The 14,721-nt window shown below is 40.7% G+C and overlaps 1 protein-coding gene across 1 annotated transcript in view; it reads right to left on the reverse strand.

The window, feature by feature from the left end:
• Positions 1-14,721, reverse strand: part of LOC149276785 (NCK-interacting protein with SH3 domain-like) — a 29,221-nt gene that overhangs the window by 593 nt on the left and 13,907 nt on the right. The window contains exons 6-12 of the mRNA XM_089503317.1: positions 10,613-10,783; positions 9,591-9,677; positions 8,879-9,017; positions 2,582-2,662; positions 1,504-1,632; positions 761-853; positions 472-644 (exon numbers count right to left, since the gene is read on the reverse strand). Of these exons, the coding sequence (XP_089359443.1) occupies positions 472-644; positions 761-853; positions 1,504-1,632; positions 2,582-2,662; positions 8,879-9,017; positions 9,591-9,677; positions 10,613-10,783 (873 nt within the window). The remainder of the gene's footprint in view (positions 1-471; positions 645-760; positions 854-1,503; positions 1,633-2,581; positions 2,663-8,878; positions 9,018-9,590; positions 9,678-10,612; positions 10,784-14,721) is intronic.

Here is a 14,721-nt window from a genome sequence, read left to right on the forward strand (position 1 = left end):
TTATATTTACTACACTTACTGTATCTTCCCTATAGCCTAATGCCAGCCTAAGTACAACCACTAACCGTATGTAAATAAAAACATATACACACAGTATACATTTTTGTTACTTAGGTTGCCATTTAACCATTTGAAAAGCTGAACAATAAAAAAAAAAAATACAAACAAATTCACAATGGCATTCACCAGGTAATTTTTGGAAATGTATAATTTTAACCACTTTAACCACTATAGGAGTCTGTGGTTGTTCATATAATTAAAAAAAAATCTATAATGCTCAGAGAAACACCGAACAAGGAAGCGAAGAAGAAAACAATTCACAGAATGTTAAATTATAAGCTTAACAAAGCCAATTCTTGTTATTCTAATTTTTTTTTTTTTGCTTTGACACCGCTTTATCCTGCTAATGTTAATCGGCTCTAAATATTGCATATTTTGGTAAGAACCCATTCCACTTCTCCTAAAGTTTACCTTCTCTCCTGGTGAAAGGTCTGCGATCTGCCGTACAATTATATCGATCATGACCATCATGTCCGAGTGATAAAAGATATTTGCCGTGTCGCCGCTGGCAAAAATATCCTGCAGGATCTTTAAAACCGAATGCGGGGGCTGAGGCTGGTGTTTAAAGATACAAACTGGATCGTCTGCCAACAAAAAAAAAAAAAAGACATTAAAATGCACATTAAAACACATCTAAAAAGGGACCTTCTTATTGGAATAGAAGGAATCGTTTATTCATGGAGGACACTGTGACACTCACCTCCTCTGTTAAGAAGTAACAGCAGCTTTTCTGTAAAAACCTTGACATTGGGAATTTTGCATAACGTTTTCATGATGACATTGTTTGCGGGAACTATACACCATAAAAAAAAGAATTGCTTTAGTAAGTGGACAAGAATCGTTTCTGGTTACTTTATATCGATACAATTCAGATCTACAAACTAAATCAAATAAGTTATCAAGCAATCAGAATAGCTCATTCCTTTTATCACGCAGCTCGCTTCATTCATGATAATCTAAGCAATATTATGATTTAAGGCATTTTCTCTTTTAAAACTTTCATTTTCAGGATTATAACTCCAGCAAAACACCCAGTGATAAAGCGGACCTTTTTAGAACTTAGACTGTTCAGGCTTCATCAGAACACATTAGGAAATGGGGCTTCTTATATCTGAAAACAAGTAATTCATTCACGTCTAACTATTTTGATTGTGCTCATGCTGGGATATGTAGGCAGTTCTGGCCCTCGTGGACTAGAGTTTGACACCCCTGGTTACGGAGGGAGCAAAGAAATGAGCCAATTGGGGTAGCATATCTGGTTTAAAATAATCACTGCCCACAATAACGGGGCAACCGCCTTTCCTCAATCTGACCCGTTAAACGTGGATTTTGGATAATTGGTAACATTTTGATAATAATGCCAAACTGTTACTTTTTACATAATAAGCTATAATGTTAAGATGTGAAAAAAGAACAACAAAAGGAAAACGGGTTTTGTCGCACCTTGTATGTGAAGGTTAAAAGCCAGAAGCACGTTGATGAACAGATCGGGCAGCTGCTCCGTAACGTCGGAAGGTAAACCGTCTTCAATCACATCCAACAGGAACCGGATAAACTGGGAGTTCAGATGCTCTGTTCGTGATGAGAAGAACGTGGATGCGTTTATCCTCACAGCTGGTGACTATCATACGGCCTGATGTCATGTCTTGGTTCATTAATTGTGAGCTTGTGTATACAATGTACACAAATCCTAACGAATGCCAGAAGTGATTTAAAACTTGCCAGAAGGAAGAACAACTGCGACACGGTGTAACTAAACAACCGCCGCCGGCGAGAGGGATCGATCCATACTCCCGATAAACATCTGTATTCTGTCATTTGGTCTTGATGGCCAATAGCAGTGATATAAAGAAGTGCATTCGTAAACTTAAGATCTAGCTAACTAGAATCATGAATGAATGAATGTATGATAGGAAAAACAGCTTTACATTCAGCGCTCTCTCTTTTTATGGTTGTGACCTCGTATGACATAGACACATAGCATTGTTCTTATCAATGAGCTACCAGGACAAAGAAAAGATAAGTTTCATGCGGCTTAGGTTTGCACCCAAAAAAACAATGTAAGTAAATCCGCTAGAACGATGTATCGTACAGAATGCTTCCATGATTTATAGTCACATGGTAACAGCTGCTTAATGGACAGTACAGCCCTAGCAAAATAAAACAAATATGAACCACAAAAGGTACCCCTTAGTGCCTTCCATTGTACAGCGCAGGGACTAAATTTCACCTTATGAAAGTAGGGGTGGATTTACACGTCAGTATTCTCTGACACCTTTGGTTACCACTTTTAAAAAAGTCTTTATAGGTGAACCATGGGCATACTCCGCGCCCACGTCCCATTCCCACACTCTGCGCCCACGTCCCATTCCCACACTCCGCGCCCACGTCCCATTCCCACACTCCGCGCCCACGTCCCATTCTTCAGATTTAAAAAGCTCAGATTCACATATCGGATTTGGTGGAGAGGGCGCTCGGTCGGAGGATCGGCCTCTTGATTCGCAGCACTTAGATCACTTACCGTAATGGTGATACGGAAGAGGTTCTCCCATAGAGAAAGCCATAGAGAGCACTAAGGCTGAATAACACATTTTCTGGTGTTCTAGGGAAAAAAAAAAAAAGTCATAGAGATTAAACAGTCTTCAAGATAATAAATGATGACATTTTGTTTGTGTGTTGCAGACTACAAAAATATGCTTTCAAAGCATTTTTTTTTTTCATTTCCAGTGATTTATTGATCTGAAACCAGTAGGCGTACAAGTTTGGAAGATTTTAGTAGTATGGAGCCCTGCAGAAAACTCTAAACACGCACATTTTACAAATTATTTTGTGGAATAGCAAATATGGCAAAAATAATCCATTATCTCCTAAAATAAATTTAAAAGATTGCCCATCGGAAAATCAAACAGGAACACGTTGAAATTTAAGGGTGAAATGTACAATCCCTCCCCGAATGCAATTAGGAGAGTAAAGGGCAAAAAATAAACCGCCTCGAGCTTTTTATACTCCTTTGGGTTCTCTCGATGCCGCCTTTTGCAGGCTGGTTATCCCAGTGCAATTCTGCTTTAAAGGTGAATCAAAATTGGCTTTCCGCGCAGCGCTGAAATTTCTAACCCCTTGGTGATTTACTTTATGACAGAAAGTTTTATTTTATTAACCAATAAATGAAGAAGAAAAAAAAACAAACAATGTATCTCTTCTGCAAACGTTTAAAAAGGGCTGAAAGCTGCAGGCGTATCAAACGTAAATTCGCATTATTGTGAAATATCTCAGAAGTCAGACAGAAATCCGTAAATGATGGATTTCAATTCGGATCGAAAGCAAATACATACTAGATGCTATGCATTTTATCTCTGCATCGTTTATCCTAAATCCTACACCTTACAGTCCAGAAAACTAAATAAACCTATATGATGGTATTGTATATTAAAATTTCATATATATATATATATATATATATATATATATATATATATATATATATATAATTGTATAATTTTATATTACCGTATATTATTATATTATTATAATAGATTATTATAATATTATTTCAATATTATATTATTATAATATTCATTTTATTATAATATTGTTATATTATTATAATTATATATATATATATATATATATCTCAATAAAAACTGACTGTATGTACATAACATGTGGCCAGCCTACATTTCGTATGGGGAAAGGTATTGTAACCTATGCCTAGTCTGAATGAATCATTATTCCTCCTCACAAAGTTATCTCTCCTGTATTAAGTTGCTGATTGTTGTTGATTGGTTCAATAAGGGTTGAGGGTGGAGAAGGGAAATAAATTTAGCAGGAAACTGATTAGATCAGGGGTGTCCAACCTGCGGCCCTCCAGCGGCCGCAGGACTACATCTCCCATAACGCTCTTTCAGCTAAAAACCTGGAGGAGTATGGGAGATGTAGTCCTGCAGCAGCTGGAGGGCCGCAGGTTGGACACCCCTGGATTAGATAATGCTGGCTCTGCCACAGCCTGCACCCCTACCCAGCTTTTTATTAAACTAAACATCTCCAAAGACCAATTGGCATATGATAAGCACAAGCTATAGGTAGTATCCATACATTCATTTAAGTAAAAGCATAAGTATGCAGACTAATAAAACGTTTCCCCCGACGGATATTCATTGTAAGAAAGGACGTGACTTTGTAAATTTCTATAAAAATGTATGATGACTTTGTCTATCTCTGCAAATAACAGACGAAGAAAAAAAAAAAACATTCAAGTGGGAATTTGCTACGTACAAACAACGAGCTTGCCAATAAATCGCTAATTCGAAAAGAAAGGAATTTAGGGAATTCATTTTAGGGATTAGAGGCAAGATGTTCACACTCCAATGGAGTTAGAATTACATACAATTAAGGCTGCTGTCATTAGTCGCGTCCTTTCATGTGTTCCGTTCACATTTTTTTTTTACTTTACGTAGGGAAATATGTATGTGCGCCAACCTGCATGAAAAATGAGTCCCCGTGGTACAAATCGCACTTCAAAGACCTTAAATGTTTAACCAGTTTGCTTCAGCCATATTATTAATAAGTATCCGACGCAGATCCCAGGCAGCCCACGCTGAAGATTGTATATTCCCTTACTGAATGCAGGCAGCGACTGCCTCGCCAAGCGTTAAAAGGATTATGGCAAGTCAATGATACAGCCGTCCATCGCGTGAAGACCAAAAGACAGCTTAGTCTAAGATCTAAGATTCAAGGTCGCTTTACATCTACATTCTATGGGGGGTTCAAAACAAAAAGGAAGAAGAAGAAGAAAATAGGAAATCTGAAGTTAAGTTATTAGTAAGAGGGTTGCGATAAATTGAAATCTTGGGTCCAGAGAGAAAAAGTTGGAAGGGCAGGACGTTGATTAAAATAGACAAATACCTCAATGGACTGAAGAGGGTAGCATTAAAGACGTAGATATGAGCGTTTCTGATGTAGCCTACATCTGTAGCTGAAATGATGGTTCTTGGTATATATCTAGCATATGTTGAGCCATCAGCCGACTAACGCAAGCTTTCTTGGCCTCTCTGTGTTGGCCACCACTGTCCAAGTAGACGTCTGAAGACCTCGCTCAGTAAAATAACGAGTAGAGTCACGCCACAGATCCCATACGACATCTTCAGCTGCCCATGGACTGACAGGACAAACGTTAGGGTCCGGGGGAAGTAAGAAATAATAATACAAAAAAAAAAAAAGAATGTGGAGGACTAAAGGATCTCAACATTTACAGCTTGAGGCAACAAATGAGAAAATATGGGATAAGAGAACCATAAGAGGCTTAGAGCACAGGAGGGAAAAAGACTTCAAAGGAGGAAAATGCTCCAAAACAGAAGGGTCAGGCGTTTAAATGGAATTTTATCGTATTTCTCAGAGGTGAATGGATATGTGGCACAGCTTCCCAGCAGAAGTAGTTAAGGCTAATACATTGAGGGGATTTAAGGCTACGTGGGACAGGCCAACTTAAATATAAGATGTCACGGAGCTGGCTAGTCCGACCGACTACCTCCGCTGTCTTGTGCTCCCTTAGCCTGGGACACCACACTTTCCCCGGTTCCCCAGTCACTAGCCGAGATTCGGTGTAGGGTAAAACCAAACGAAGACTGATTTATTTCTCACACACAGGGCTGGATATATCCAGCAAAACACACATTAACATAAAACAAGATATTGGGACACAAACCGCCCCCTTAATCTGCCTCCCAGAGACAACAGGGGCAGTAACGGGATTAACAATACAATAGGTGTGTGGGGGGGGAGACTGATTTATACAACATTAAACTGACAGAATGGTGGTCACTCCCTGGTGGCAGATCCTGGCTGTCTGCTCGAGATAATCCCCTCAGCCAGTGATGATATGATACTGCTGGGGTAGCCACAAAGTCTCTAAAAACCCAGGGCCCATAGTCAATAGGGAGGAGGCTGGCAGTCAGGCCTCTCCAGTGGTCCAAGTGATGGAGGCTTCCATCCAAGACCAAGGACCAAGTAGGGTTTGCAGTCTTGTAGAGGATATTAAGATGGAACAGATGGGCTAAACGGGCCTTTAACGGAAGTCTCGTTCTTATAGATCTCCCATTCCGCCCGAGAAAGAGAATGCCTGCATAGGTTTAGTAGAACTTCATAGAAGATGTAATTCTATCAGATATTAGTAAGTATAGGGTTTTTTTCCCCGCAATCTTTCTGAGACTTTACCCATTTACATTTATTTTCTCGTTGAAAATGGCTACAGGCCTTTCTCCGCACGCCGGAAATTGCAGGTTCCCGATAATGTACGGAGAACGTGCTCTTTATTGTCTTGGGGTGATTTAAAAATAGTCTCGTTCTATAGATTCAGGCGCCGGAGTGTATGGTACGTCGGTATGGCACGCTGAGCCTTTTTAATTCTGGTGGCTTTTTTTGCTCCAGTCGCAGGGCTTTTAACGCGAGGCGACATTCATTTATGGAATAATACGTACATAAAACAACGGCGCGCGGGGATCGTTGTGCTCATAAAACAGACAAAGGCCGAGGGGAAAAAATACAAATACTGTCGCCCCGGGAGTCCGTCTGTATTGTCTGGGGATTTCCTACAGTTTCTGGTTTTGAATAGTTATCAAAAACTCACATTCTTGGGACAATTAATTAAGACTAAATGAACAGTTAACCCTTACCGGTCCGCAGGAGAGCAGATTAATTCAAATAATAATACGTCTGTATTCTACAACTAATCAGCGTGAGAATTATTAGTGATAATGCTCCTTTTTCCTTATTGTTGGCCAGATGGAATGACAATAACAGAATCCTTATCTAACCAGGCAAGAATCCCCTGTATCTATATATTTGCTCTATACAAACCCCTCAAAGAGTTTAATTTATAAAAGCATGGATTGCGACTTCCAAGAAGACATATCTGAGATTTCTTTCTAATTTTATTGCATTTTCCAAAAATGAATTTGAACTTTTTTAGTTGGTCTAAAGCCGACCGTCCGTATAATAATTATGGCCATTCGGTGACGACAGGGATCGCTACGAGAGACGTAAGACGAAAAGAAGAAAATTCGGGCTCTTTATTAAATAAACAATACAGGAATGAAGATCGTCTCACCGTAAGCTATGAAGAAAGTTAGCAGAGACCCTTCAGTTATTCAGACCCAATATTCCTTTCCTCATTTGAATTAGGAGGTTAGAAAATAAGAATAAGAATACTGTCTTCTATAATTAAGTTGCCACTTTGCTGGATAAAGAAAAAATTACTTAAGAACAATGCAATCGAGGCGCCTCGCATTAGCGCTGAGCTCCTTGCCAAACTAAAGCAACATTTTCAATCAAAATAAGATCTAAACAGTTATCCTCCACGAAAGACAAACGTAGAAAATCTAACGCCGTGTAGAGCTCCAGAGATGTTAACCCTTTGGGAAGCTGAGATCGATGGCAGCCTGTGGCATGATCAGCATTATCTAATCAATTTCCAGTCCTTAAGTCCTCTCCCTTCTCTATGAACTCATCAACGACAACCAGCAACTTATTAATACATGAGAGATTAGTTAATAGGGAGGAATAATCATGCAGATCTCCCATGGAATACACATAAGACGCATTTCTAGTACATATATTTTTCTTAGTTTACTCTGTTAAGACATTTTTTTGTCTGTTTACTACAGGATTTAGGAAAAAAGTGACAGATTTTTTTATGGATAAAGTTTTTAATGGTTTGTATTGTTAAGTATTTAAGGTGGGCTTATACACACAAACAAGGGGCATCTGATCAGTGGGTTATGCAGAGGACACTCAACCGTATATTACAGAAGAGACGAATGTACAATTAACCATTATTATGGAAAAAACATTATAAAGAGACACTATATCATTGAGACTAAAAGGGAAAGACAAGGCTGTATAATGCAATATTTCATCATTATTATTCATAATGTACAGACAGGGGACTACAACCTTTAAAACCATTCAATATTCAGAATACCCCAGAATCCCATCATAAGTGCTCATCAACCCAGTTTTATGTTTTTTTTTTCCATTTTTAAATGTATGGATTAGAAAATTTGTCCATGAAAATAAAAAAGGGAAAATAATTACATATCCAAGAGCAAATTTGTACACGGGAAGGTGCATGGACTTTACGGGGTTAATGGAACTTGTGCAGTAATAAGGACCATGATAAAAAGTATTCTGTTTTGGACATATTGAGGGAATGTCTTGTACGTATTTTTCCTGTAAATGTCACGCAGCTCTGGCACCTTCACAGAAAACACTCCTTGCCCTGTTTGTGTGTTTAGTAAATATTCAGGTCTAACGTGATTAACGCGATAAACTTTGCTCAGGGTTACAAAGTTATTCAGTGGTACAGAACTGAACACCAAAAACCAAACACAGCCAAGCAGACAAACAGAAGCGAAAACATTATCGTATGGTGATGTTATTTGAAAGAATACATGCAGATGACACAATCGCATCTTTAGAAACCCAGCTGGAGGTTCCAGAGAAAGGGTTAACTGTTTATAAATGGATTAAAAACTGCAATTGCTTCCTTCCTTCCTTCTTGGTCAACCAATCTCCATGTCTGGGAAGTCCAAGTTTGACCCGGAGTCTCCATGTCTGGGAAGTCCATGTTTGACCCGGAGTCTCTAGGTCACTCAAGCTGTGTTTAAATGGATCAGGAGTGGGCGGGGCTAAAGTTACTTGGGCTAGCCGTGGCTAGCTCCACCCTTGCACGCAGCTAGCCCCACCCCCTCCCAAAGCCTCTCCCTCAGAAGAGAGAAGTAAAATTCCCAGGTATGGAAAAACTGGCTCTGGAATCGGAACTTACCTTGAGTATTTGTTTGGAGATCCCGCGCTAGCTCCATGGGAAGGAGAGAATTGACCAGGGCAGAAATAATAGAGGCGTCCAGGTTACACATGGCCCCAAAACATTTCAGTAGCAAAAGTCGCAACGAAACTCTGTGCTCCTAGAAAAAGGTAGAGCTGTATTAGGCCCAAGGCAAGCAAAATACCATATATCAAAATATTGGGGTGTTCACAAAATCTATATCTATGAGACACATCGATAGAATTTCCACGCTCATAGGAAGTCTGGCAGTGTTGATAATTGTTCTTTACGTAAAGGTTCTACAGATTCATGGCGGGTATACGACAGAACAGGGTATTAACTGTAACCCGCAATGGTAGCACAGACAAGATTATTTAAATCACGCGCAGTTCCCAAAATGGGTTTATTTCCCATCGAAAAAACAAACGTGTAATTTGTATGATCCTGGCGAAAAACAAAAGGATCTGTTTTACGATAAATCGGCAACAACACGATTCCGCATCAATCAACAAACACTTACGACTGATTACTTGAAAAAAGATATTCACTAAAATGCTGGAGATTAAACAAACACATGGCGCCGAGCCAGAAAACATTGCTCTTTTTTATTTTTTTTTGTCAGGAGGCGGCAGATGCTTTTGTTGATTGCATTCTATACATACCGGCAAATCCGGAGAATTCCGAGGCAGAAGTTAAGCCAACCTCTACTTACCATTTGATAATAAGCCACGAGGGACACGACGGCCTCAAACTGGTTCTTCCTGCACATCTTCTTGCACACGTCGGGGTCTGCGTCTGTCTGAATGCAAACACGGGGACATTTTTCATATTTGCTGAACGATGAGTTTGGTTTTTCTCGGGCGCTGCACAAATACGGCTAGCGGAACGAGATCGCGTGCAGGACGAGCAGTCCTTTCGGGGGCAGCTTCTGAAGCTGGCGGCGGAAAGCGATGCTGAATATGAAATTTTAACGGTACTATAGTTTTTGGACGCATTAACCCGATTCAGCTTATTTCACACCGATCAGACGTATCATAGTGTTTTGGAGCGTCGATGGTCCTTTTTTTTCTAATGCCAGGAGCCTTTACGCTGTTAAACTATTAAAATAAATTATGTTCGAAGACTGGGTTATTAAAAATAATGTTAACAAACCTCACTCAAAAAAAACAAAACAAAAAAAAAACATATGAGTTTTATTTCTTTGAGTTAAGAATCGTGATTTTCAGGATAATTCTTCCTAAAGCACATTAAGTCCTGAAACACTAGAAGCGTCAGGTAAGTAATGAAAGGCCAAGGGCGAGAATGCAAAAGCCAATCAATATGTGAATTATCCCGAAGCGAAGTGTAACAGTTGTCTAAGCAACAGAAGCCGACGTGACCGGTGCAAATGAAATCATTCTGTAAACATGAAAACGAGCGCCCAGGCAATTTGTTCAAATCACCGGCAGTGCGACGGGAGCATCGCTACACTACGCCTCGGGGAGAACGGGGAACACGATATTGGCTTTACCCCGGGGGCTTATCAACTACAACTGTTACTACAGGGGGGGTCCGGTCAAGATGGCCAAAGGAAGGACAGCGTTTGGAAAGGGGAGCAAGCACCGAGATCTGAGTGATAAATATCAATGGCCTGAAGAAGACTTTGTTTAGTACGATGGACCGGTCTTTAAAAAAAAAAAGATTACATTGTTGAGAACCGAAGCATCGCGATGGCAAAGAGTTGAGGAAACCCACCAGAATCAACAAGAGCTCGTCCAGGTAGCAGAGTATGACATTTTCATCCTCGTACAGGGCCCAGCTCCGCTGCTGAGCATCGTCTTTGTGTCGCGCCAGGTCGGCAAAGATCACCTCCAACCGCTGCTCATCGTGGCAGATCTGTCCAGACGGTAAACTGGAACCGGAATCCTGTCAATTAAAATGTCCAGACTTTAGATCCACTTACCGACGAGAAGACCTCGGTCTTTAGTAATACTTCCCATATAGAACGTGCAGGCTTTATTATAACTACTCAGGAGTCAGAGTGCTCAATGAACCTCAACTGAATAGGAACGCCCTGGCTTTGGATAAGGTCGGATCAGAATGAGTAGTTGGCGTCCAATTGAGGTGTCCATGGATTCCACAACACCAAGGCTTTACTCCCCAAAGTAAAGGCGTTAGAACTACTCCCCAAATCGCGATGCCCTGAGTCTGGAACCCCAAAGAGAACACTTGGATTTTAAATCAAGAATAGTGAAGTTCTGTATTAGAACATTATCAGGAGCTTTCTACCAAGTAGAATGCTCAGGCTTTAAGATCATTCTCTATAGCCTCTACTTATCCTGGCTTTTGTGACTGCATACCCTACTTGCAGGGCCAGCGTTTCATCAACCTTTTCACCAATATCAGAGTAAATCTGGCTCCGTGAATACCGGTTAGCCAGGTGTTGCCGAAAAATACTACACAGCGTGAAAGCAAAACCAGCCGATGGAAAACGCGGACAGACAACGAGATGCGTTGTAAAAAAAAAAAAGCATGTGAAATATTCAAAGGTTGAAGTCTCTCCTACTGACAGAAGTTATTACTCACCCAAAGGATGACCTTTTTATGGTTGCTTATTTATTACACCAGCGATGAGCTGAAAGGTTGCAGGTTACTGACCGGCTTTTAGGGAGAGAAACCGTTGCCATCTGTCAAACCGTTCTCTTCTAAGCGAGACCGGTGGCATAAAGTGGCCAAATTAGCGTTCTAACAATCGAATTAATCTCCTGTCCTGGAGTCTCGCCCCGCACCTATACAAAGGCTGTCTGAACCAATCAACAATAATCAGCAATTTAACAGCAGGGTACAGAGAACCCGATGGGGAGGAAAAAACCACCCAGATCCCGAGTACAGGGAAATAACGTGTCTGTTCCTGTGTTATATCCATTACATAATACATGGCTTATTTTAAGTTGTATACATTACATGTGTTTATACAATGTATAGAGCTGTAAAATGATTTAGGAATTAGGTAATAAAGACTTTGCCCCCCTGGGGGGCAAGAAAGTGCTCCTTTGGGTTATTGAAACAAAATGTCGGACTGCAAATACCCAACTGCACCAAAATGTATATTTTACCTTTAAAGTATGAGCATGTAGGGCAAAAACAAAAGAATATTTATGCTATAAAGACAGGCTTTTCAGAAAATGTGATCTCAGAAGCCTGGAGAGGTTTAGAAAGATTTACAAAAGAAGCAAAATGAAAGAAAATGCTGCAGCTTTTGACAGATGACATCATTTTAATGACCCGATGACAAGTTTAGCTCAGATTTCAAACAGTAATTTCACTCATGATTGCAGCGCCATTAACAGCGCCGTTTTACCATGGATGGGAAAATCTCCTACCCGAGAAAATGAACGCGCAGAAAAGTAAATAAAATCTCACAGCTTACAAAATCTAATTAAAATTAACCAAATGAGCAAAGCAACCATTATGAGACGCCACGAGAAATTAGCATTCTTCATAAACCGGACCAAGGAGCGGCGGCTTAATAGCTGAGAGAGAATGAGGGTTTTGGGTAAAAAAAAGTACATTTTGAAAAATGGTCATATTGCCTTAGCAACCAATGGAATGATCCAATCAGCACGGACATTGGTTGCTACGTTGGTAAGACCCATATCCTGCAGCCGAAGTCCACATTTTAATGTTACAATCAAGGACCACTCCGTCCCCCGGCCCCCATTTAAATGTTGGATCCATTCTGCGTGGACCCTAAATCTTTTTACTACTTGCAAATTGGTGCATGTGTTCTTCTGTGACATTTCCCTCCTGCTTACACCGAGGTTGGTAGCATACTTAAGTATGCCTTCCATCCATGCGTGGTGCTTGATAGTGAATAACGTCAGTATGTGAGTTGAACTCTTGTTATTTTAAAAGAGATTTCAAATCCAATATATATGCCAGCTGGTGGGAAGCATACTTAAGTATGCTACCTGCTTCATTGGAGTTCTCCAGCGGCTGTGGACTACATTTCCCATAATACACCGCCAAATCCTTGCCAGATTATTGGCAAGCAGTGAGCCATAGGAACTCAGAAGTTTATTACGTCCCTAGTAGTAACAGACACAATACGGAGGTTAGTCTTCTACTAAATGGCTGCATACTGGTCCATATGTGGTCCATACCAGGCAACGGTGAACAGCAGGATCTGCATAACATGACTTTAAATCATATTGAATAACGGGAATAGAAGAATGTACATTATTGATCATTTCCTGAAAGATCTACAATTACAGGCACTTTAGAAAAATATAATTAAAATGCACACGAGGGGCAATTAACTAGATGGATCGGAGACCAACGTAACTTTATGATGTGACCGTTAGAGCGATTGCAGTCCTCGTTCGTAAACTACAAAATACCGGGCGGCTTCATAAAGAATTTCAGAGGAGTTTGCGATAAATAAAAAATGGGTGAAAACAGAGGAGGAGGGCAGAAAATTAAAGCCGTTTAGAAGACAATGCCCAAGTGTGGCGGGACGGCAGCCGCGCAGCGAGTTATCATAATGGTTGGGGCGGACATAGAAGCGTTCTGTAATAGATATGCATCACTCCAAGTGCAAACGAACCATCGAAAAGCTGTTCCCACCCCTGGGAGAAGTTATCTCGTGAAGATACAAAACCTTAGTGTTTAACCCCTAGGGGCAGCCTTTCGGGGGAGACGGTGCGCTCGCTGACGGAAGCAATGATTTATTGGCTCTAGAACCCTTTCTCCATCCCGTGGAGCAGGCGGAACGGATAAACTCGAAGACCCTAAAGATCTTTCCATATTTATCTGAAAGGTGGAGAACTCATTGTATAAATAAAAGATATTCCTAAACACTCGGCCTTTCACTTAAGGAAACTCTTTAAGTCGAAACTCCACCTTCCTTCTAAAACAGCGGAATATATTCCATAAATCTCAACGTTCCATAGAACAACAAAGTATTTTGATGCTGAAAACAACACGTGATTTGGTTACGTGTGAAGTCATTTGTTACTGTAAAATATGCATGAGTTTGCAATCCTCCTGCTCGAAGTGACTCCTGAAATATTTTTGCTACATGCTGGAATCGGCATCGCCGGGGAAAGTGTCGTTATTTCACCGATAACATCTCCACGAAACGCTCTCGTGTAAATACGAAACAGCTGTACGGCTTGACACGCCAACACATCAAGCCGGCTTCGGATATCTTCACGAGAATATAAACGCAATCCCGGGAGTGCGTGTTATTTACTCTACGTACATACAAATCGCTCCTACATAATTCTCGCTGGTGGGTTATACGATTACCTGCCAGATGGCTACAGGATTTCATAAGCTCAATAACATTAAAGGACCCGTAAAGTCTGGGTATTAAGTGGACCGGCGGTACAGATATTACACGCAGTAACCCTTCTTACTGCACCCCTCTTTAGCCAAATAGAGGCAACTAAACCCCTTAGGGCAACTAAACCCTAAAGTAGAGAGCCTACAGAGGACAGGTCCAGGAACATGTTTGGGAAATAGGATGTGAAATGATTTCCTACTACGTCTGCATACGCGCGTTTACGGGGATTCCTGACAAAGGGCGTCCACAGGAAAAAAAAAAAAAAATAGCTAGTCTATCAATCCGGCTTCAAACCAGCTGCTTGCGGAGAAATGGAAAAGATGTTCCGTTTCCCTGGGTAGCGACGGATAGAACAGGGCGGGAAGGTATAGGAGAGGTATAGCCAGGCATCCCGAGCTGCTGTAGAATTACAACTCCCACGACTCTCAGCCCAGCTTAAGACGTGTACCACAACCGCTACTTCTGAAGTCGTGAGATACATCTGTTCTCTCTGCTTAGTGAATACCTCCAATCCCTA

This window comes from Sceloporus occidentalis, unplaced genomic scaffold (assembly GCF_023333645.1).
Source record: "Sceloporus occidentalis isolate IW3139 unplaced genomic scaffold, rSceOcc1.0.p SCAF_225, whole genome shotgun sequence".
NCBI lineage: Eukaryota > Metazoa > Chordata > Lepidosauria > Squamata > Phrynosomatidae > Sceloporus > Sceloporus occidentalis.